Below are 23418 nucleotides of genomic sequence, written 5' to 3' on the forward strand. Positions count from 1 at the left end.
TCATATTGCAGTTTATTTTATGTTCATTACCCTGTTTTAGAAATACAGCAAAGCTATCTTGTCTACATGTTACTAGTTAATATCTAGAAGTTGTTTATACCCTAAACATATCCACCAGCTTAGAGATACTTCCTTTGGTAGAAAATAGGATTTTTAAACTAACCAAACCAAAAGAGTACTTTATTTCCCCACTGCAAATAGAAGCAGAATTCTCTTCTTTCCTTTTTTTAGGAGCCAAATCTGGGCCTCCTGCTCTTCAGACAGCCATCCTCAATAGCTCTTCCTTTAAAACATACCCAAATTATAACAAACTCTATTTATTCTAATAAAGTCATTTCTATTTTATCTTGCCTCTGTATTTGCTTACCTAGAAGTGTTTACAACCTACTTTGAACATTACATAATAATGAACTTCAAAGTAACCTTGGGAAATGTAATAACATAAAGAAAGCATTTTCCCAATTACACAAGGACATTATTTGCTCATCCACTTCTGCTTCAACCAACCAACCCAACTTCACTTACGAAAAGAATTCCTTTTCCAAGGTTACTCCCATAAAAACACATGTAAATCCATTGAATCAATCTAGCTCCTTACTGTTCTCTCTTGGTTTAACATTTGTGGGATACCAAATTGCACAAAACATGTTTATCCTCCTCGTTTTTGAAATAGCAGGAAATGGTTAGAAAAGTATAGAAAGGTTCTATTTTTTCTTTCATAAGGCAAATTTAATACAGATTTGGCTAAGAAGTTGGAGAAAAAGAACAAGTGAATGAAAAGGTATGTGCTGCCTGCTGGGGGAAGGGGGGCAAGCCTCAGAAATCACTGTACGTTAAGAGCACGTGCTGAAACTTCATGGTGCCAGTCACGTAATTTTGTGTATTTGGGACTAAAGACGTGAAGGGGTATCTTTTCCCTGTGGAAATAAAAAGAAAAGAAAAAAGAAAAAGAGATTGATAGAAGAGTTGTAAGAAAGAGAAAGAAAAGGTTCTACATTTAAGATCACCATGCAGAAAACATGCCTTCTAAAAGCTTAATCTCACAGAGCTGTTTGATTTAATAGCAAAGATTTTAAGGGTAGAGCATTTTTAGAAATAGGGAAATTAATTTATAGAGCCCTCTTGGAAACTTCAGTCTTTGTTCCCCAAATGAAGCAACTGCAAGACACATGAACTCATTCACAGAGATCTGCAGTGTTAGCAAAGCACCCCCAAATATACCCTTCTGCCCACTTACTTCAATACTGAAGAAAACAGGCCGCAGACAAAAAACTCAGACATTATCAACTAAATTAAAAACCTCTAAATCGTGTATTTAAGTACCACAAAAGGCACCCAAGTTAAGCCCCTAGTTGTAAAGACAAAATGCCATACTATTCCTTTGAAAAGGTGAAAAACAAAAACAGAGACCATTCATAAAAGGAAAGCATTCAATTTACCAAAAAATGCACCACTTACTTTGCCTTCTTTGTATTTTCAGCTTCCGACTCTTTCACTGAAATAAAATAAGCAATGTCCAATATCAGTTAGCTTTTTTAACTTTAACGTTTTTTTTAAGCAATTACCTTTATCAATTAATACCAAATGGTTAAGTTACCAGAGCCACTAAGAAGTTCCTTATTCACTATACTGTTGTTGACTGTACTATAGTCAGTACTACAACTATTAATATTTCTACACTTTTTTAACATAACTCTTCTGGGCTGGCTGTTTATTTACAATACCACTGGGCATAATTTAAAGGCAAATGATTTCAGGAATATTACTATTTCCCAGTGACTGTCCAGCAGTCTAAATGCTACTCTCTGTGGCAAAAAGATACTCATCCATTAGAATCCGTAGCTATTCACTTACGATGTTCAGTCCCAGTGATCTGAGCAAGGATGCGGAAAGAACGAGACTGAGTTGTTCCAGTCCTCGGACGCCAGTCTTCAGTATCCTCAATCAGCCTCTTCTTGCTGGCATCACTGTGAGTAGGTATGTGATAAAACTCGGTATTACGATCCATAATGTGTTTTCTTGGTGGGCTAGGGTTAAGAAGAAGAAAAAAAAGATTAAAATATTTTTAATTACATTAAGGCTAGAGTATGCTCTCCCATATTATTTACAAGTTATACATTTAAGCCTCAATGTTCCTTTTGTATATTTTGCTTTTCTCAAGTATGTGTGACATACATGTGTGCGCTCAGTCATGTTTTTCAGGCATATTCACGTATTTTTCTTTAAAAAAAAAAAGCATCCTTTTAAAAAGTATACTAGGCTTAAGTTTAAAAAAAAAGGTACTTATATGATAACATAAAATTATAGTATAAATGTCTATTCAACATAAAGGTTACCGTTTGGGTGGGATTTTCCTTTTAATTGACAGAAGAAGGCAGCAGAAGAGAGATTTCCAACATAAAGAAAAGGAAAAGAAAAGAATAAGAAAAGAAGGAAAATAATAAGAAATTGCAAAGTCCACAGTAATTAAAATCAAACAATTCAAAATTACTTGTATTATTCATCTTCTGGCTAACAAAACAGATATGAATCATATTCCCAAGCATGGTTAAATACCCCATATGCTGCTAAAATGCGTTGGCTTTCACAAAATTAAATGATCATTTCATCACTAGGCCCCCCAAGAGCCAGGAATAATTTAGTACAGGCCAAATCAGCAATTCCAAACACAATTTTGAAAAGGATCAGAACTGTTATTTTCTATAGTATTCTCATTTATATGTACAGATATCCCTCACCTAAACAAAGTTAGGTGCAGGATCATCAATCAGAAGAGATGTAGTGTTACACAAATGAAATGGAAACAAATGAAATATTTATCAAAAGACCAAGATACAAACTGTGGCTCTGTGACTTTTCAAATACATAATTTTGGACAAGTCAATCTCACTGAGTCTCAATTTTTTCATTTATAAAATAAAAATATCATGAACAAAGTAGCACTGTCTTCAGGGTTAAATGAAATAATATATATGAAAGGGATTTGCAAACTAGAGAGTTCAAGAACCTTGAGTTTGCTAAGAATATTCATTTTTCTATCAAGAAAGCATAAATATTAAGGAATTTACAATGTACATTATTATAACACTTTAAGATCTAGGTAACTTTATAAATACTCCCCCTTCTCAACATCTCCAGGCAAAATAGGATAAATACTAATGAATTTCGAGTTTCAATTCAGAAGAGAAACAGGAACCAGAGTATGGACTTGCAGACACCCAGCACAAGATCCAAGCAGAGAAGGCATCCTCAGAGTGTCAGATATGCATGGAAACGCTTGTTAGATTAACTCACTGCTAGAAAATCCTACTACTATTGGAATGTCACACGACTGCTGTCATTTTAACAGGGATACAATCAAAACCTGTCACAGTACACATTTCTGCCCCAGTGAGAAGACAGAAATAACGTTAACACGAGCTGTGCAGTCAGACAATAGTTCTAAGCATACATCTTCTACTCAGTGTATATTTTATGCACGTCATTTAACTTTTCCAAGTTTCAATATTTCCCTTCTAAGATATGGGGATTTTATCTACCTTAAAGGATTGTTTTGAGAAATAATAAGATAGGTAAAGTAGGTAAAATGTTTCCTGGAGTAGGTAACAAAAAGTAATCACATAATGGTGTTCTTTTATGATTACTAGAAAAATTATCTGCAATGCATATTCTAAGACCATAAATCATCTAGGGTTTCCCTGGTGGCTCAGACGGTAACAAATCTGCCTGCAATGCAGGAGACCCTGGTTCAATCCCTGGGTTGGGAAGGGAATGGCTACCCATTCCAACATTCTTGCCTGGAGAATTCCGTGGACAGAGGAGCCTAGTGGGCTATAGGAATATATATTTATAGATGTATATAAATCATCTGTATATACATAACAGAATAGTATTTATATATAATACTAATAATAGTATTTTAATACTATTAATATTTAATGATTATGTTTAATAGTAATTCAAATTATTTATGATAAAATTTCAATAACCTGGAAGTGAAATACCTGAAATACCTTTTACTAATAGTGAATAAAATCTCCTAGTTCTTTTATAAATAATTTTTTAAATTAGAAAAAAATATTATTTCATAAATACATTGTCTTTGACAGATTCCTAAAAGACAACACTTTATCTTATGCAATTATTTGAAAAACTATTTTTAAGCTACTAAACTTATAGTTTTAAATTTCTCTATAATCAGTAAGTGTTGTTTATTCTTAAATGGTGCCAGCTTGCAGGTATTTTATCCTCTATAAAAGGTTTGGATTATAAAAATACAAAAGGAAAAAATGTCTAACTAGGACACTAAGATTAATAAAATCACACCACTTAAGAATATTTTTTAGCTACGACACACTTGAAAAAGTATAGCACATCTTAGACTCTGTGACATTCACCACAGCTTACGTTCTATGCCGAGTGATAGAAAGTTTCTAAACATTTACTGGCTTTGATACTCTAGACTCTTATGATTATGATTAAGTAAGGGAATAATATGAATTTTATTTTTTAAATTCATTTGGGATAGAACATACTATCAAGAGCAAATAATTTATTTCAAAATAGACATTAAAAGTAGCAAGTTTATTCAAATTTAAAAAAAAATATTAAACAAGGGAGGCCCCACCTACATCTCTGACTCCAGTATCTGCTGTCTGTAATACCTATCCATCTTCCTGAAAATTTAGACAAGTTTTCCCACTGCAGAAGTGTGGGTTTTCTAAACACACCCACTAATTCGTATGAAGTTCTCTGACGTGAAAAGCAAGTTTCCTAGTTTCCTCAGCATATCTGAAAATGCTAAGCAATGAGAAGACACTAATAAAATTTGCTGATGGTGTTAAGTTGAAAGCCAGATGAAAAGTTACAGAGACAATGATGAAAATTAGAAAGAAACCACTGATTAGGTACTTACACGGTGCCAGGGTTACTGAAGGAGGAATAATACACACAAAAAGAGATGTGATAGAGGGGAAAAGACATTGAAGTTCCCAGGATGATGGAAAACATAGATGAGGCCAAAAAAAGAAGAAGAAAATGAAATAGAATTCAAAACACTGAATTTACATGAAAATTAAGATGTTACACCAAACATCATGCTTCAAAATAATTATGTAAAAGGCAGACAAACAAAAATGAACAAGTGTTAGCTGAAATTCTATTACATTGTTATTATTTGGATAATTACATTTTATCTATGCTGCTTGTTTCCAAAAACACTGAAAAATAATTTGTGTATTAATGCTAGATCAAGCCTCAAGTTACTAATACCAAGAGAGAAAGATCTAATATTTAAAATATTTTCCTGGTTGTTGTTGTTTAGTTGCTAAGTCGTGTCTGATTCTTTGGCAACCCCATGGACTGTAGCCTGCCAGGCTCCTCTGTCCATGGGATTTCCCAGGCAAGAATACTGGAGTGGGTTGCCATTTCTTTCTCCAAGGGATTTTGCTGACCCAGGTATCAAACCTGCATCTCCTGCATTGCAGGCAGATTCTTTACCACTGAGCTACCAGGAAGCCTCAAATATTTTTTTCTAGGTTTCTACAAAATTTATTTTATCCTACAATGTGGCTAACAAAAGTCAGAGATTAAAATATAAATTAGATGTCAGATGTAGAAACAGATCATTTTAAAATCACTTTAAAAATCAGAGCAGACTAAGAGAAAATCTTTCATTCTCACATAATATAACAAGTATATATTAACAAGTATAGTCTTCTCAGATGAATTATTCTGAACCATACATTACAAGGGAATGATACACTATTGAACATTTCCTCCTATTTTTTAATATGTAGTGATTCTGATGAAAAACATATGAAGCAGTGGGTCATTAATAATGGGCTATTACTCAATTTTCATACTCTCCCCTGTCTGTTATTACCACAGCCCTCATGCACAAGCAAATCCCAGGAAGTTTAGAAGTGATTTGTAGGAACTCCAGAGTACTATATTAGCAGCAGCATAATTACTGCCCAGAAAGACATGTCTGATATATGGTAAAAGAACTAGGTTAATAACATCTAAAGAGGGAAAATAAAATTCATTTACATAGCCTATTAAGTATCGGATCATTAAAAACAAATATATTCACATTCCATTATATATAAAGAAGACAAGTATTAACTCTATATAGTTTCTCAACACATTGTTGAATCAATTCTACTACAACAAAGTTTAGTCAGAGTATGTAAAAATTCATTATAAATGTAGTAAGAAAAAATGCCTACCACTTTGAAAGCTAAGACTGTACAGTGAAGCTAAGCTGTATTTCCACATCAAAGTCAGTGTCATAAACTCAACAGAGGGCTGAGTTTTGCTGAGTGGGGGGTGAGACACGGGATTAAGTTAATCTCAGTAATTTACGAGTATTCACTCTTCTCTAAGCCCTATTATTCAATGAAAGGTACTCTCTCCTCTGCCTTGACACTTCAAATAGTAGAGAAACAGTTCTGCAAAAAAACCTCCTCTGACCAGAATAAAATCTTAGAAATATATTTGAACATTGCAAAGTTTGAGAAAGAAGTTTTATGTCAAAATGAAGTTGTAGGGGTGGAGGCATTCTATAATGTGGTGAGGGGTAAGCAGAAGAGGGTTGATTGGTTAAAGTCTAAAGATGCCAATTTTAATATGCTGAAAAGGTATTTTCATGAATTTTAACAGTGTGTCCAAGTGGAATAGCCCATCATACAACACAGTGGCATCTGTGCCGATGGGGCAATCAGACTGACATGGCTTTTCATCCTGACTATGCTGCCCACTCCCTCTATGCCTGGACAAGCTGCAACCCCCAGGAGCTTCTTTTCCCTCAACAGTGAAACAGACTACATTCTCTATCTTTGGATAGAGATATGTCTATCCAATGGATACTTCTCTATCTTTCAGACTTCCTATAGGGGCATATGTTTACATGCTCTTGAAAGCACTTTGATAACTATACAAATAGAAATTTGTTGTTAGAATAGATCCTCCAGCTGGTCTATATAAAAAAAGGACCATTAAACCCAACTGTAGTTTATGCACATTATTCATTTATGTAGTTTCAAGTCACTCAATTTATCAAAACTATAACCATTAAAAACAAACACTAATTCAAAGTAACAGAAATAAGTTCAGGTCACAACAGGTGACAGAGCAAGACACACCAAAATTTGGCTTCAAAAATCCCTAGGCTCCCATCTTAGCTCTATCACTTACAAGCTGCATGCTTAGAAAATTAAGTAACTTCTCAAGGTTCAAAGTTTAAATGAGAATTCAATCATATACTGTAGTTAAAAGCATATAGCACAATGCATAGTAATATTTAGTAATTTAATGAATATTATCCTTGAATTTTAAAAAATATACATTTGGTTATTTTTTCAAGTCCCATTTTCCCCCCTTACAAGTCAAATTATTACACTGGAATCTTATAACTAGTGAAAGCCTTTGTGTAACAAGAATTTAACTTGAAGTAGACAATCAATAAATCAGGGTTTGGGGATGTTTCTCTAGTGCACTGGTGTATAATATTCTTATATGACTGGAACATGTTCCTTGACGTGAAGTGAAAGTCGCTCAGTCATGTCCAACTCTTTGCGATTCCATGGACTATACAGTCCATGGAATTCTCAATGCCAAAATACTGGAGTGGGTAGCCTTTCCCTTCTCCAGGGGATCTTCCCAGCCCAGGGATAGAACCTAGGTCTCCCACATTGTGGGCGGATTCTTTACCAGCTGAGCCACAAGGGAAGCCCTATTCAATTAGTGAGATCATAACCACACTAGAATAAAGTTCTCTAATTTAATAATAATAATAATTATTATTATTAGTCAATAGCTAATTCCCTCAAGTGTGTCTAAGATATTCCATATTTTCAGTTCTACTCTAGAGTATGATAAGAAAATTTCAGCATATGCTCAGAATAATCATAACACAAAATTAAGTTCTTGTCTAATGTGATTTTTATCGACTTTAAAGCTAGCAATCACTAGTTTATCATCAATACCAACAGACACAAAGTTTTGACGTGGTGATTTCCAATGACTATGCCAAACACCTGTGACATTTAACTAATTGCAAAGGTGTACAGACCTTCTATCAGCCAATGACACACAACTGCATACATAACGTTCTACGTCTTTCAGCAACACTGGCTGAAAAATCAAAAAGGTTCTTAGAGATTTTACTGGGGAAATACTGGGTTTTGATATGAATTTGGAAGTCAACTCAGTTTTATAATATAGACTATTCACTAGTGGCACATGTATTTATGCTTTCTCTTCTGTCTTTCTCGTCTAACAGTCTTGACTGCTACAGATTACCTGCAACATAACCTCTTTTAAACTGTTACACAGCAAACCCCACATATACTTCATGACAAAAGTTAAACACTACTATTTATTACCATAAAGCAATTCACCACAACATAGCAATGCAAACAAAACTTATTGAAAAGACTAAATGTGGTTATTTTAAATTACAGCTCTTTTGCAAAATTTAACTTAATTTTGCAAAGATCGGGCATTCATGCTGTTTACGCATATATAAATCACCATATTTCCTCTCCAGTAATGTGGATACTAACTTTGTCACTTTTGTTTTCTGCAAAGAGAAAAGCATTTAAAAATATTACTACCATAGCATATTTGGTATCTTTCAAGGCCAGGTTCATCAAAATACCACATACGAACTGTTAGAAGAGACTGCAGTCCAATGAAATTAAAATTAATAAAGAATGTATGAAAGACTTACCTCTTGAAAGCAGTGGCACATTATAATGCAAAAGCATATGGAAAGGAAAAAGGCAAATCACTTAAACTACTTGATGCAAAATAGATTCCCTTCCAGTTTGGAATATAAAACTCCATTTTGCTCTAAATAGAGTAAGTGAAAAGTGAATTAGCTCAGTCGTGTCCGACTCTTTGCAACCCCGTGGACTGTGGCCTACCAGGCTCTTCCCTCCATGGGATTCTCCAGGCAAGAGTACTGGAGTGGGTTGCCATTTCCTTCTCCAGGGGATCTTCCCAACCCAGGGATCAAACCCGGGTCTCCCACATTGCAGGCAGACGCTTTAACCTCTGAGCCACCCGGGAAGCTGTGGCTTTCCCTCAAAGTAGAGTAAGGAGAGTAATAAAGAAAATAATAAGCCAAGACTACAAATTCATATATGAAGAAGATGGACTATAAATTTCTAAAAAGTGCCTCGTTCCATTATTATTTGTAAGAAGGAACAGGAGTGCTAGCATAGTATTATTGATATTCCAAAAATATCAACATAGTTGTTAGATTTCATACTATTAGGATAACTATTTCTCAGTAATGATGCATAATTCATAAGCACTTGTTGTGTCTTATGTTTATTATAAAACTAAATAAATTTTAGTGGGACACCTATAAAAACTAATAGTCCTCCTGCTTTGAATAAAAACATAATCTATCCATTTAACTTTACATCCTTCTAAACTCCTAAATTTTTGGTTACTGGCAATTAGGTTTTAAAATAAAGAGTAATAAAAAGTAGCAACTCTCAACTGTGATAGACATTTTTTGCAATCATTTGTAACACTATAAAAATATGGAAAATTCAATAATCACACATTTAGTAAAAAGGCTGACAGTGATTTCAGGAAAAGAGTCTGACACCTGATGCAGGAAATATATTCATTAATACCACAAAACATCTGCTTTTCAAAATGACATCACTGACTAGTAAATAGTAAAATGTGAGCTTTAGTTTTTGATTTCTCTGATCTAAATGTAGTAAGAGAAACAGCAGAAAGAGCACTGCAAATTTGTCTACAGAATTTCACAAACACCACACTTTTGTTTTCATAGTAATCAAGTTTTCATTGTGCTAACACATCGGGTCAACACCCGAAATTAAGCTACTTTTAAATGCAATCAATTTACAAATGCAAAGCAGTAACTTGCTTGTTAATGATGCAAAACATGTAATAGTCCCTTTTGTCCTGAATCTTGGACAGTGCAGGACACCAGACGTGTGCTCAATAACTACATGTCAATTGACTAAGAAACCACTGTAAAGTCCCTGCAACTATATCACTGCCTACAAAGTTGAAAACAAGTCATTTCAGGAATCACCAAAGCTATACCCATAAAACACAAAGTTTCAACTTAGTGTTTGCAATATAATAGTTTTCTGTAACCTCAGTTTTGCTTTTATTTCTACAATTTCTATTAAGAAGCCTTCCTTATAAAATTTTATGAAATGTTAGGAAGGAGAAAAGATTTTAACTTAAACACTTCCTTCAAAAGAAGTATTTTTTTCCTACTGAACCTGGAATTTAACAAACAAAATAAACTTCTGCTTTTAGTCTTCCATGAGACTAGGATTTGATAGGCAGCATCTGTCTTTTCAGGGGGCTTCCCAGATGGGTCAGCAGTAAAGAATCTGCCTACAATGCAGGAGACACAGTCTCGATCCCTATACTGGGAAGATCCCCTGGAGAAGAAGATAACAACCCTCTCCAGTACTCTTGCCTGGGAAATCCCACGGACAGAGGAGCCTGGTGGGCTACAGTCCTGCAACCTGGTGGGTTGCAAAGAGTTAGACACAATTCAGCACACACACATCTGTCTTTTCAAGATATCTACTTTGGTTACTCTAAAATCTATTATCTTAAAATAGACAAATCCGAAAAATGACAACCAAATGCACCTCAACACTACATACTATTTATCTTCCTCATATGAGAGAAATAACTTTCTTTGAAAGGTACTAGTTTTCCTCAGTGTATACATCAAAACTTTCAAAAGTCACCCACAACCACAAAACCACACATAGGGCCCAGGAGCTGTCCTTCTAGACTTGCTCCTTTCTCTCAGCAGCAGCCTGGAACCCTGCCACCTTCTTTTTCAAAGCCCCCAAGTTGCCATGGGAACAGTCCTATGAAAGCACAGCCCCTTCATTACATGAATTAACATTCAGAAGGGATTATCTCAGAAAGGACCTAACTACACAATTATTTTAATTATATTTTCCTGGGAACTGACATTGGTTAAAAACAATCACGCATGCAGATTATTTCCTTTTAAAAGACACTTTTGTCACAATAAATCTGATCAAAATGACTTTACAGAAATGACTTTGATTTAAAGGATAGTCACTGGATTCCAAAAATAAAATAACCATCTATAAATGATGGCTACTGAAAACAGACTTCAATTTTTAAAAAATCTGTGCCACAAAAAAAGAGGAAAATTATAAGGAATGGATTCTCAGAAAGTTATTATAACATTATATATTTAGTGTCCACTGCTTTAAATCTATTCATTTTAGAAAAATGTTTACAATGAAAGTATTCTCTAATTTGCTTCTGATGTTTTTAAGCATCCGTGAATGTTACTGTCCTCTCATTACTGTTTGCTTTTAAAGACTAAATTTCAGTGTAAGTTTATCTGAAAAGAATGTGGCTTAGCTAGCTGACCTAAGCTAATGCATCATACATAGACATGAGTCAAAACTAAATTTGTTTTCTGTCTTCAGAATACTTCCTAGAAATAAGCTTCTTAAAAGCTTCTCATTTCCTCTCTCTTTAGCATGAGATACATAAGCTGACATAACTGCAACCATTCTATTTCAACTTTTGGTGACTCATAAAAGAATGGAAAAATTGAGAAAGAAAGATTCAAGATTTGCCTTGCATTATAAGGGCCAGCTGCTCCACGTTGTTCCAGACTTAGAGAAAAAGAGTTACAGAGTCCGTTACATGATTCATAACAGGTCAAGATGCATAATTAGGTTTGGATTAACCTATAATTGCCTTGCAGAGAGTGCTGTATTGTATATAACATAAAGCTACATTACATGTTAATTAAGCAGATGAAACTTCATTTCCCTTTTCTCAGAGAACAGCTGATTTGGGGGTGGGTGGAGATTAAGTGCTGCCTGGAAACTGCCTGAAAGAAGAGTTTGATAAGAGCAGAAAGCACCCGCGGCCACCTACCCATTTTGCTGTTTACTGTCACCCTGGGATCCTCTTCTCTGTCCCTCCGCTAGCTCCTGGGCAGTCTCGGCACACACGCTGGTGACTGTGGGCTGCCGTGGGACATTAACTGCAGGTTTACCAGCGTTCAGCGCAGATGACCGCTGGTCAGCACTAAGATTGGTATTAGCATGCGGTCCAGATGCAGCGAATGGGGGAGAAGTGACAGCGGCCACGGGTGGAGGGGAAGCATGTGATGAAGTGGTCGCGTGGGCTGGGGTGAAGGCAGACGATGGTGATGGGATGGATGTGACTTTTGGTGAAGACACAGAACCAAAGGGCCGCGGGGCCTTATTGTAGGCCATGTTGGTTGTGGAAGTGACTTTGGACACAGCAGGAGATGGAATGGGCACAGGTTTAACTACTTCTTTAGGTTCTCCCTATGTAAAATAAAAATAAACATACACAAAACACGGCAAAGACATGCAAAATAGATCCACTGAAAAGAACACACAGCTAGTTTGTAAAAAGACAAACACAATTATGTTAGCAGGCCAAACTTTACATGTTTCCAGATAAAAATAATGAGCTGATAAAATATTAGCATGCATGCTAACTGGTCTCAACATGCATAACACAGATGCACATACTGAGTAAATAAATGTTTTTTAAAAAATGAAAGGAGTTCAAAATATTTAGGAAATAGATTAGGAAAGTTATCAAAAAGCCTAAAGGCCAACGTAAGGGTCAATTTAGACATATTCCAAAGGAAAAATTTTTAATACCCCACAGTAAACAGAACATCACTAATCAAAACATTTATTTTAAAATATCCAGAGTCTCAACTACAATTCCATCTTTTAAACACGTTTAATTACTCTCCAGAGTTCAATTATTTGATTCATGCAGAAGCAGCTGGACATTTCTAATTCTTCAATCAAAAAAAAAGAAGGAATGTTCATTTCCATCTGATTCAGAAATGTGAACATTCTAATTATTTTGATTCAAGAAATTGCTCCTTATAACACAAAACAAATGAAACAAAATCAATCAATCCTTTCCCTTTTCTACATTCCACCTGTTTCTCTCTCTGGAATGTTGTGAGATATCACTAAAGATGGAATAAAATTCTTCCCTTTTCCAAAATAAATATTCAAAAGTAACATGAGGAAAAAAAAAAGATCTTAAATGTTTCTTCACAGATATCAAAGAAAAAAATAACAACTAAGATCAATTCCACCTAAAATTAACAGAATTTGTGTTTGCAAACCCCTATTGCAAAGTAAGTGTGAATTTAAAAATAAACCCAGCTTAATCTTCTATGATATTCAAGAATAAGTCCTTATCATCTCAAAAGAAAAACAATCGAATTCTATAAAAAGTACACAATGGTAGCTCTATTATGTTTAACTTAAAGGAAGAAAAACTAATCTAATCTTATAGAAATACTAAAGCTGAGGGGGATAAAGTAACTTAATGCCTCAGGGAATCAATATGAGCAAATTCACTAAAAAGGCACAAGTAAAATTAAGGAGAAATCCCCCCAAAGCACAAAACCAGATGTAAATGAATAATGCTTTGGGACAATTTGAAGACATATATATATATATAAAATAGGGTACTTGCCAAAAACCTAATCCAAGAATACGCTGAAAATATAGTTTAAAAATGTAATTTAGTATTACCATTAAACTGTCATTAAAGACTTACTGTGACATTCATTTTTGTAACCACTTATTTAATCTGTTTAGATTATTTGAATAAAGAGGCAAATTAAAAGTGAAGGTAAGACATCTGGATGTGAGTTACCAATAATACATGACACTGGAAATACTATTTAAATAATAAGGAATAATTATATTGTTTAAATAATAAGGAATAATTACATGATAATTCTGTTATGTGTTGATTTTCACTATCCCTCATCATCTTTAAAGAACTGTGAGGAAAAACTGTATGAGAACTATAAATTGTCAGTATGGTTGGAGACAGGAATGGAAGTTAGAGTGGTTCAGGAGGGACAATCAAATATTACCCCAGTAATGCTGGATTAGAAACACACCTTTTGAACAGGAACTGGTTCAAGCTTGGGTGTAGCAGATGCTCTGAGGAAAAAACAGAAAAAGGAAGAAAACATGAATTTTTGCAAAATTATTAATGAAATTTTTATGATTATGTACCTTAATATACTAAATCATCAGAATTTATAGTTTCATAATTCATGCTTTTAACTGTTCACAACCTACTAATTAGCTCATGAAACTCAAATGCTGTAAGATCCAATAACTCATACACTAAGTATTGAATAGTTCTCCACACATTCAAATGAGGAAAGACAAACATCAATCCTGTTTGCTAATTAACCCATGATTAACCTTTAAATTACTCCTTGGAAGAAAAGTTATGACCAACCTAGATAGCATATTCAAAAGCAGAGACATTACTTTGCCGACTAAGGTCCGTCTAGTCAAGGCTATGGTTTTTCCTGTGGTCATGTATGGATGTGAGAGTTGGACTGTGAAGAAGGCTGAGCGCCGAAGAATTAATGCTTTTGAACTGTGGTGTTGGAGAAGACTCTTGAGAGTCCCTTGGACTGCAAGGAGATCCAACCAGTCCATTCTGAAGGAGATCAACCCTGGGATTTCTTTGGAAGGAATGATGCTAAAGCTGAAGCTCCAGTACTTTGGCCACCTCATGCGAAGAGTTGACTCACTGGAAAAGAGTCTGATGCTGGGAGGGATTGGGGGCAGGAGGAGAAGGGGACGACAGAGGATGAGACGGCTGGATGGCATCACGGCCTCGATGGACGTGAGTCTGAGTGAACTCCGGGAGATGGTGATGGACAGGGAGGCCTGGCGTGCTGTGATTCATGGGGTCGCAAAGAGTCGGACACGACTGAGCAACTGAACTGAACTGAAACCTTTAAATTAAGGCTATCCCTCACCAAAAAGAGTAAAGTAAAATAAACATGACTTTCTGTAGTTCCTGAAACAAATAACTGATCTCTTTGTCCAACAGTATCTGCCTTCTCTCTTATTATCCATGAATATGCCCAAAGAACACGTGGATCTTTGTGTGAAGATACTAAATAAATTCTGGTTGAACTGGCTCACTGAGTATTAATTTTGTATTTATATTTTAAGTGCAGGTTAATGGATCTGTTCTGCTAAAACCAAACTGTAAGTTCTTCCACTAGGCTACAATTTCAGTGAAGGCAATGATCATGGCCTACTTGAGTCTCTATATCAGCATGGCCTGGCATGTATTAATAACAGGTTATCAGCACTGAGCATAGAAAGATGAAAAGAGGACAAAAATCCATGCACAAAACTATTCTCATATACAAATTCATTATTTTTAATCTATACTTTTTTGTATTATTACTGTCAGTTTGGTTAGCATGGACTAATAGTAACAATAATTGACTCGGAGCAATTATCTCTTATAATCATGACAAATAACCAAAGCAGCGGCAATCATTATCCCCATTCTTCACAGGAGGAACTTCAGAGTTAAAGTAAATTACTTCTAAAATGGAGCTAAAGCCAACCATCCTTATGTATTACAATACACTGGCTGCAGTCAAGGACAGTAAATGATTGGAGAGCTCCTAATGACTTAAAGCTATTTTCCCAGCATTAAGGGACATGACTGAGCGACTGAACTGAACTGAACTGAAGGTATACATTAGGTTTAATAATGTCAGAAGCAGTCTAACTCCTCTTACATCACACAAGCCTGAGGATAAGACAGCAAGTGCAGAATTCAAGCAATGTAACCACAGTAGGTAAATAATAAGTGGTAAATTTTAAGCTGCAAATCATGAGATCATTTTATTTACAGAGAAGCTAACATAGGATATTTGGTCTCTACAGGCATAACCTAGTAATGAACTCTGATCAACATTTTTAGGAGCAACTGAATTTTCCAATAACAACTAATTTGGTTAGCCAGGGCAAGCACGGACTGAATAACTAACATAATGAGAGACAACAATGGATGCTAACATTCGGTTACTGGTATGTAGAATTACACTCTGCAATTGCACAACTTTCCATGTGTGCTATCAATCAGACAATTTCTCTTTTAGCTTTTAGGGTTATTATAACAAGCAAAGGAAACAAGCTCAAGAACAGAACAGTGGAATCTTTCTTTCACTGAAATTTCACAGTAAGATGCATTCACAAAGGATCTACTTATTAAAACCACCCAAGACATGACTGAAATTTTGCCATAACAGAGAGGACAGAATCCTTTTTCATCTGGACACTTGAAGGTATATGGAGCTCTTCTAGTAACACAAAAACAATATAAACAAAAGATGATGTTTAACCTGAATAGATTAAAGTGGTTTCCAAGAAGAATAAAATGTATATATCCCATGTCTATGAAAACAAACCCCTTAGTTTTTTCTGGGTGTTAGTTCTTACTTGAATAGCATAAGAAACAACAACAAAAACCCCAGGATGGTTAGTTTTCACTAACTTTGTGGAGTCCAACCTCTTAATCTGTTCAGAACTTAAAGAATAACGAGTCTTCCCATATTTTCTGGATTGAAAGTTCTACAAAACTACTTCTTAAAATACAGGATTCACAAAAAAATTTAAACTGAATCTTTAATATCTGGCCTGCTCACCTTCTGATAAAGGCCCACAAGTACAATGACATGAAATAAGAAAAGCAGTCAAAGAAAAGAGGAAAACCTGTCCTCAAAATTCCAGGATCGAGTCCATTACACATGAAAATCACAAGCATTATGTTGTAGGTGGAAAAAAAAAAGACTGGCTTATAATTAAAAATCAAATGAAAGAGCTGACACTACATGCAATAAAAATTAGTTATGCTAGTTTAAATACTTAAATAATTACCAAATGAATCATAGAATCATTAAAACTTAGCAGGTTCCTTGAAGTGAAATGTAAGTCGCTCAGTCATGTCCAACTCTTTGCAACCCCATGGACTATACAGTCCATGGAATTCTCCAGGCTAGAAAACTGGATTAGGTAGCCTTTCCCTTCTCCAGGGGATCTTTCCGACCCAGGGATCAAACCCAGGTCTCCTGGATTGCAGGTGGATTCTTTACCAGGTGGTCCACAAGGGAAGCCCAAGAATACTGGATTGCAGGCAGATTCTTTATCAACTGATCTATTAAGAAAGCCTTAGAGTTACTCTATCCCATGCCAATCAGATATATGTTTGACCTCTGTTTGAATATTTACAGGAGCTCACAGTTTAAGCCATGTAATTTTTTGAGTATTTCTGTTAAAATGGCCTTCATTTTAGTATATTATTTTTTTTAATTAACAGAACAAGTCAACTGGCCCACATTAAAAATATTAGGAAAACCATTTTTAATGCACAGAATACATATATAAAATCATACATAAGTTACATTTTTAAAGATCAATAGAGTACATAAATCTTACATTTAAGTGTGATTACACACTCTTACAACACTAAAACTATTGTGGTTTGGGAAATTTTGAAAGCATGACAAATGAAATCTGAAAAATTAATCAATAGTGTAACACCAGTTTTTAAAAAATCAAACTTCACTATAACAAAATAGCGAAATAAAATGTTACAACATCTTTTATTTTCAATAGTGTCAAGATTTTTAAACATATTAATACATAACGATTGTGAGGATACTCTGTACTTTGTTGGAAGGATGACATAATATTACAGCTCTTATGGAAAATAATTTGGCATTTATATATAAAAAGACTTGAAGAAATCTCAGGCCTCTTGACTTCTTAAATCAATTTCTTTGAATCTATTGTAAGGAACTAATCTAAAATAAGAAGATGACCTTATGGATAAATATATTCATTCCCTATATTGTATAGGAGGCAGTGATCAAGACCTTTCCCAAGAAAATGAAATGCAAAATGAAAAAATGGCCATCTGAGGAGGCCTTACAAATAGCTGAGAAAAGAAGAGAAGCAAAAGGCAAATGAGAAACGGAACACCCACTTGAATGCAGAGTTCCAAAGAATAGCAAGGAGAGATAAGAAAGCCTTCCTCAGTGATCAAAGCAAAGAAATAGAAGAAAACAACAGAATGAGAAAGACTAGAGATCTCTTCAAGAAAATTAGAGCTACCAAGGGAACATTTCATGCAAACATGGGCACAATAAAGGACAGAAACGGTAAAGACCTAACAGAAGCAGAAGATATTGCGAAGAGGTTGTAAGAATACACAGAAGAACTGTACAAAAAAGAACTTCATGACCCGGATAACCACAATGGTGGGATCACTCACCTAGAACGAGACATCCTGGAAAACGAAGTCAAGGAGGTCTTAGAAAGTATCACTGTGAAAAAAGCTAGTGGAGGTGATGGAATTCCAGTTGAGCTGTTTCAAATCCTAAAAGATGATGCTATGAAAGTGCTGCACTCAAAATGCCAGCAAATTTGGAAAACTCAGTAGTGGCCACAGGACGGAAAAGGTCAGTTTTCATTTCAATCCCAAAGAAAGGCAATGCCAAAGAATGCTCAAACTACTGTACAATTGAACTCATCTCAGACGCTAGCAAAGAAATGTGCAAAATTCTCCAAGCCAGGCTTCAACAGAACCTGAACCAAAAATTTCCAGATGTGAAGCTGGATTTAGAAAAGGCAGAGGAACCAAAGATTAAATTGCCAACATGTGCTGGATCATGGAAAAAGCAAGAGAATTCCAGAAAAACATCTACTTCTTCTTTATTGACTATGCCAAAGCCTTTGACTGTGTGGATCACAATTAACTGTGGAAAATTCTGAAAGAGATGGGAATACCAGACCACCTGACCTGCCTCTTGAGAAACTTGTATGCAGGTCAGGAAGCAACAGTTAGAACTGGACATGGAACAACAGACTGGTTCCAAATCGGGAAAGGAATGTGTCAAGGCCATATGTTGTCACCCTGCTTATTTAACTTATATGTAGAGTGAAAGCGAAAGTGAAAGTCACTAAGTCGTGTCTGACTCTTTGCAAACCCATGGACTGTATTCTGGACTGAATTCTCCAGGCCAGAATACTGGAGTGGGTAGCCTTTTCCTTCTCCAGAGGATCTTTCCAACCCAGGGATGGAACCCAGGTCTGCAGGTGGATTCTTTACCAGCTGAGCCACAACGGAAGCCCAACAATACTGGAGTGAGTAGCCTATCCCTTCTCCAGTGGATCTTCCCAACCTAGGAAATAGAACTGGGGTCTCCTGCATTGCAGGCAGATTTTTTACCAACTGAGTTATCAGGGTACATCATGGGAAATGTCGGGCTGGATGAACACAAGGTGGAATCAAGATTGCTGGGAGAAATATCAATAACCTCAGATATGCAGACGACACCTCCCTTACGACATAAAGCAAAGAAAAACTAAAGAGCCTCTTGATAAAAGTAAAAGAGGAGAGTGGAAAAGTTGGCTTAAAACTCAACATCCAGAAAACTAAGATAATGACATCCAGTCTCATCACTTCATGGCAAATGAATGGGAAAACAATGGAAACAGTGAGAGAATTTATTTTTGGGGCTCCAAAATCACTGCAGATTGTGACTGCAGCCAGGAAATTAAAAGACGCTTGCTCCTTGGAAGAAAAGTTATGACTAACCTGGACAGCATATTAAAAAGCAGAGACATTACTCTGCCAACAAAGGTCAGTCTAGTCAAAGGTGCGGTTTTTCCAGTAGTCATGTATGGATGTGAGAGTTGGACTATAAAGAAAGCTGAACGCTGAAGAATTGATGCTTTTGAACTGTGGTGTTGGAAAAGACTCTTGAGAGTCCCTTGGACTGCAAGGAGATCCAACCAGTCCATCCTGAAGGAGATCAGCCCTGGGATTTCTTTGGAAGGAATGATGCTAAAGCTGAAACTCCAGTACTTTGGCCACCTCATGCGAAGAGTTGACTCATTGGAAAAGACTCTGATGCTGGGAGGGATTGAGGGCAGGAGGAGAAGGGGACGACAGAGGATGAGATATCTGGATGGCATCACGGCCTCGATGGACGTGAGTCTGAGTGAACTCCAGGAGTTGGTGATGGAGAGGGAGGCCTGGCGTGCTGCGATTCATGGGATTGCAGAGTCAGACACGACTGAGCGACTAAACTGAACTGAAGATACCTAAATACTCCTGAGCATAATTTAATCAATGTTTAAGGAGGAAAATCTCATTTCCTCCACCAAACTGAAATATACATTTTCCATATTCCCTGAGGAGAAAGTCCTAAAAAATGAATAAGGAAATTACTTCCCCAAATTGAAATTTTTATAGTTGCCTTTCTTTTAAGAACAGTATTATACTGAGAATCTGCTCCTTTACTTTAGAAATGTTGTAGATTACTTATAAGCAAACAGTTTTGTAAAGACACAGTTTTAAAAACTGATGTATAATTGCTAATAATTATTTCTACATTTTTCTGTTCAAATCCTGGGAAATAAGCAATGGTGTAATATATAGATCTCCCGTTCAACCACAGTGATCGTCACAAGTCACTTTTGTGCAGTGTGTGTGTCTGAAACCAGCAGAGATCCTGGCAATGGCTCGGTGCCATGGACCCAACAATCCACTTATTGTTCTCTCTTCCCTTGGTGCGACACTTCTGTAGGGCAGTAAGCCACGACGGGGAGAGAGGCTAGTGCCTTGGCCCTGTACTATGCTCAGCTCGTGGAATCCAAGAACAAAGCCCACAGTGTGGTTAGAACAATCTATTTTGAAAGCTGATTGATTTTTATAAGCGCAGTATCCAAAATAAAAATCCCTGAAGCATTACAACCAGTTTCAGAACTTCTGGCTGAATGGTTGAAAGGAGTTCCAAGTTACAATGTTGTATTTGAAATCAGAATTCTGATGCCCTGGTTAAAATAATGTATAGGAAAAATAATACCAAAAATAATCAATAGATCTAATAAAGATTAAATCAAAGGGATCATGAAAAACTTCACTGGATGAACACTCAATGAATTTTCTCATACTGCTGTATAAAGTAAAACTTTTTTAGCTAATAAAAGTCACCAGTGAATGTTCACATTAGTGTTTTAAAATAAGGAATTATGCAACAGAACTGGACTGATAAAGATTACTCACATTACTTATTATGTCTTGGTGATGCCTTCAACCATATCTAATACACTTAATTCATAAACAATCATACAGAAAAGAGAAGGAATTTCAGTTCATCTTCCGTGAGATGAGCTCTAGCTAAGTTTCCCACAGCACGGCCATCTTTGGGCTCACTGACCTCAGGACCCATAAACACTAGGGCACATCATTAATCACTTTAATTGCAAAGTTGTCAATTTGCAATAACAAAGCAACTCCAGAGGGGAAAAAAGTGAGCACTCAAGTGTGTAGAGGGATGTCTCTTTAAACCATTTCCCCACATTTAATTGTACTTCTAGTTAGTCGGCTTTCCTAAAACTCAAACCTTAAACATTTAAATCATTTATGGCAATGCATCAGTGGTTTTTTTCCCAATGATTTGAGAACATGTAAGGATTATTTTTTCTACAAACAAAAGTACAAAACAGCTATATATCAGTGTGCTGTATTTACAGTAGTAGCTATGTATCAGGGCTTCCCAGGCGGCTCGGTGGTAAAGAGTCCACCTGCCTACGGAGGAGACACAGGTTCAATCCCTGGGTTGCAAAGATCCCCAGGAGGAGGAAATGGCAACCCCCTCTGGTATTCTTGTCTGGAAAATTTTATAGACAGCGGAGCCTGGCCAGCTACAGTCCATGAGGTTGCAAAGAATCAGACACAACTGGGCATGCACGCATGCAGCGTATTATTAACACAATACCTTTCAGCTTATAAAAGATTATACTCAGCACATACACATGTATTCATCATCATACCCATAGTCTCAGTTCCTTTCTCTCTCTTTGCATTTTCTCTATTACCATCTGAACCACCAGGGAAGCCCCTCTCTATTACTATGAGTACTAAATACAGAGAGACAGAAATAATAACCCAAAGTCCAACAGACTTAGTAGACAAAGAAGGAAAAGAGAGAAGCCCTCTGAGTACCTGAGGCCTCCTCTGCTGAGGCTTGACTCAAGGGGCACTGAGAAATTCACAACAGGCAATTACCACTTGATATTAATAATTACCTCTCTGTGTAAGGAAATGACTTTTGTTGTAAAGATTCCTTTCAGGTGGTTACAAGAGTTGATGGGGCTTGAGAAGAAATTTTCAGCAACCAAGTTCTAAATCAAGCCACAAAGGAGGCAGGGAGGGACTGAGGGAGCAAGGAAGGGAAGGAAAGGACTTCTACTGAGCTTCCCTGACCAGATCGCTTACAGCATTTTCAAGAAGGAATATAAGGGGCTTGTGAGAGAAAGGAGCATTAGGCTGAACTTAAAATGACAACATAATTTCCTATTATACAAATAATGAGAGGATCACAGTCAACATTACATTTATTGAGGTCTTATTAGGAGCTCCACACTAAATTAAAGGCCTTATACACAATGTATTGCTTAAGTTTCAGAAATAAAGTCTATAAACATTAAAGAACTTGGATCACTAAAAAGTTTAATGCCAATATCTACATTATCCTTCCTCTGATATATCCATCTCACATAGCAGGAATCAGCAAATTGACAAATATTTCTTCATCTCATGATGTGCTGCTCTATTTTCTATGGTTGAAGTTCACCAATTTAATGCTATTAAGATCTTTAGAATTGCAAACTGAATACTGGTCAGTTTAAATAACTAGTTTGGGTGAGAGTTTTATATATTACTTGATATCCTTCACTTGAGATCACCCTTTCATCTGCCCAGCCTTCAATAATTTTGAGCTGGAAGAGGCATATAAGTCAATATATAAGAGTTTCACACAGTGATAAATGCAAAATTTCCCTTTATTCTACTTGATTCTAGATGGAAAAAATTTATTTTTTTAACACTATATTTATTTCCACAAAAGCATTTTTATCAGTGAAGAAAGTTTTATCTGTTTACTGTGTCTCATGTCCACACTCCAAATAATTTCAGCATCAGTTAAGGGGGAAAATGCACTTTTCTAACTAGTGTTTATAAAATAATTTTTATAAACAAGAAAGTTGAAGAGATTATATAACATCACAGGTATGTTCACGTTTCAATAAAAGGCATTTCAGTGTTCAGGATAATTCATTCTTATTAAAAATAAAATTTTTATCAAGTAAAAATACTATTTCAATAAAGGGTTTATATAATACAAGGAGGCTAGTTTGTATGCCCCATTGTTAAAAAACAGCAAACTTTTCTGGAAAGGGTGAGATAGTCAATATTTTAAACTTTGTGGGCCACAGGATGCAGATTCAACTACTCTGTTCTGCCATGATAGCAAGAAAGATGATTCAGACAAAATGTGAGTGAGCATGACTGTGCTCCAATAAAGCTTCATTTATGAAAACAGGCAGGGGGATAGACTGCAGGCCATAGTTCGCTAACCCCTAGTTTAGATTATTTCATGGTTTTGACTATAACAAACATTCTAGGAAATAATCCTACATGACCGTGGCT

The 23418-nt window shown here is 35.9% G+C and overlaps 1 protein-coding gene across 1 annotated transcript in view; it reads right to left on the minus strand.

Moving 5' to 3' along the window:
• PDLIM5 (PDZ and LIM domain 5) overlaps positions 1-23418 on the minus strand; it is a 239437-nt gene that overhangs the window by 95869 nt on the left and 120150 nt on the right. The window contains exons 4-9 of the mRNA XM_052641597.1: positions 13991-14033; positions 11950-12368; positions 4916-4930; positions 2337-2354; positions 1855-2027; positions 1459-1495 (exon numbers count right to left, since the gene is read on the minus strand). Of these exons, the coding sequence (XP_052497557.1) occupies positions 1459-1495; positions 1855-2027; positions 2337-2354; positions 4916-4930; positions 11950-12368; positions 13991-14033 (705 nt within the window). The remainder of the gene's footprint in view (positions 1-1458; positions 1496-1854; positions 2028-2336; positions 2355-4915; positions 4931-11949; positions 12369-13990; positions 14034-23418) is intronic.

Source organism: Budorcas taxicolor, chromosome 6 (assembly GCF_023091745.1).
Source record: "Budorcas taxicolor isolate Tak-1 chromosome 6, Takin1.1, whole genome shotgun sequence".
NCBI lineage: Eukaryota > Metazoa > Chordata > Mammalia > Artiodactyla > Bovidae > Budorcas > Budorcas taxicolor.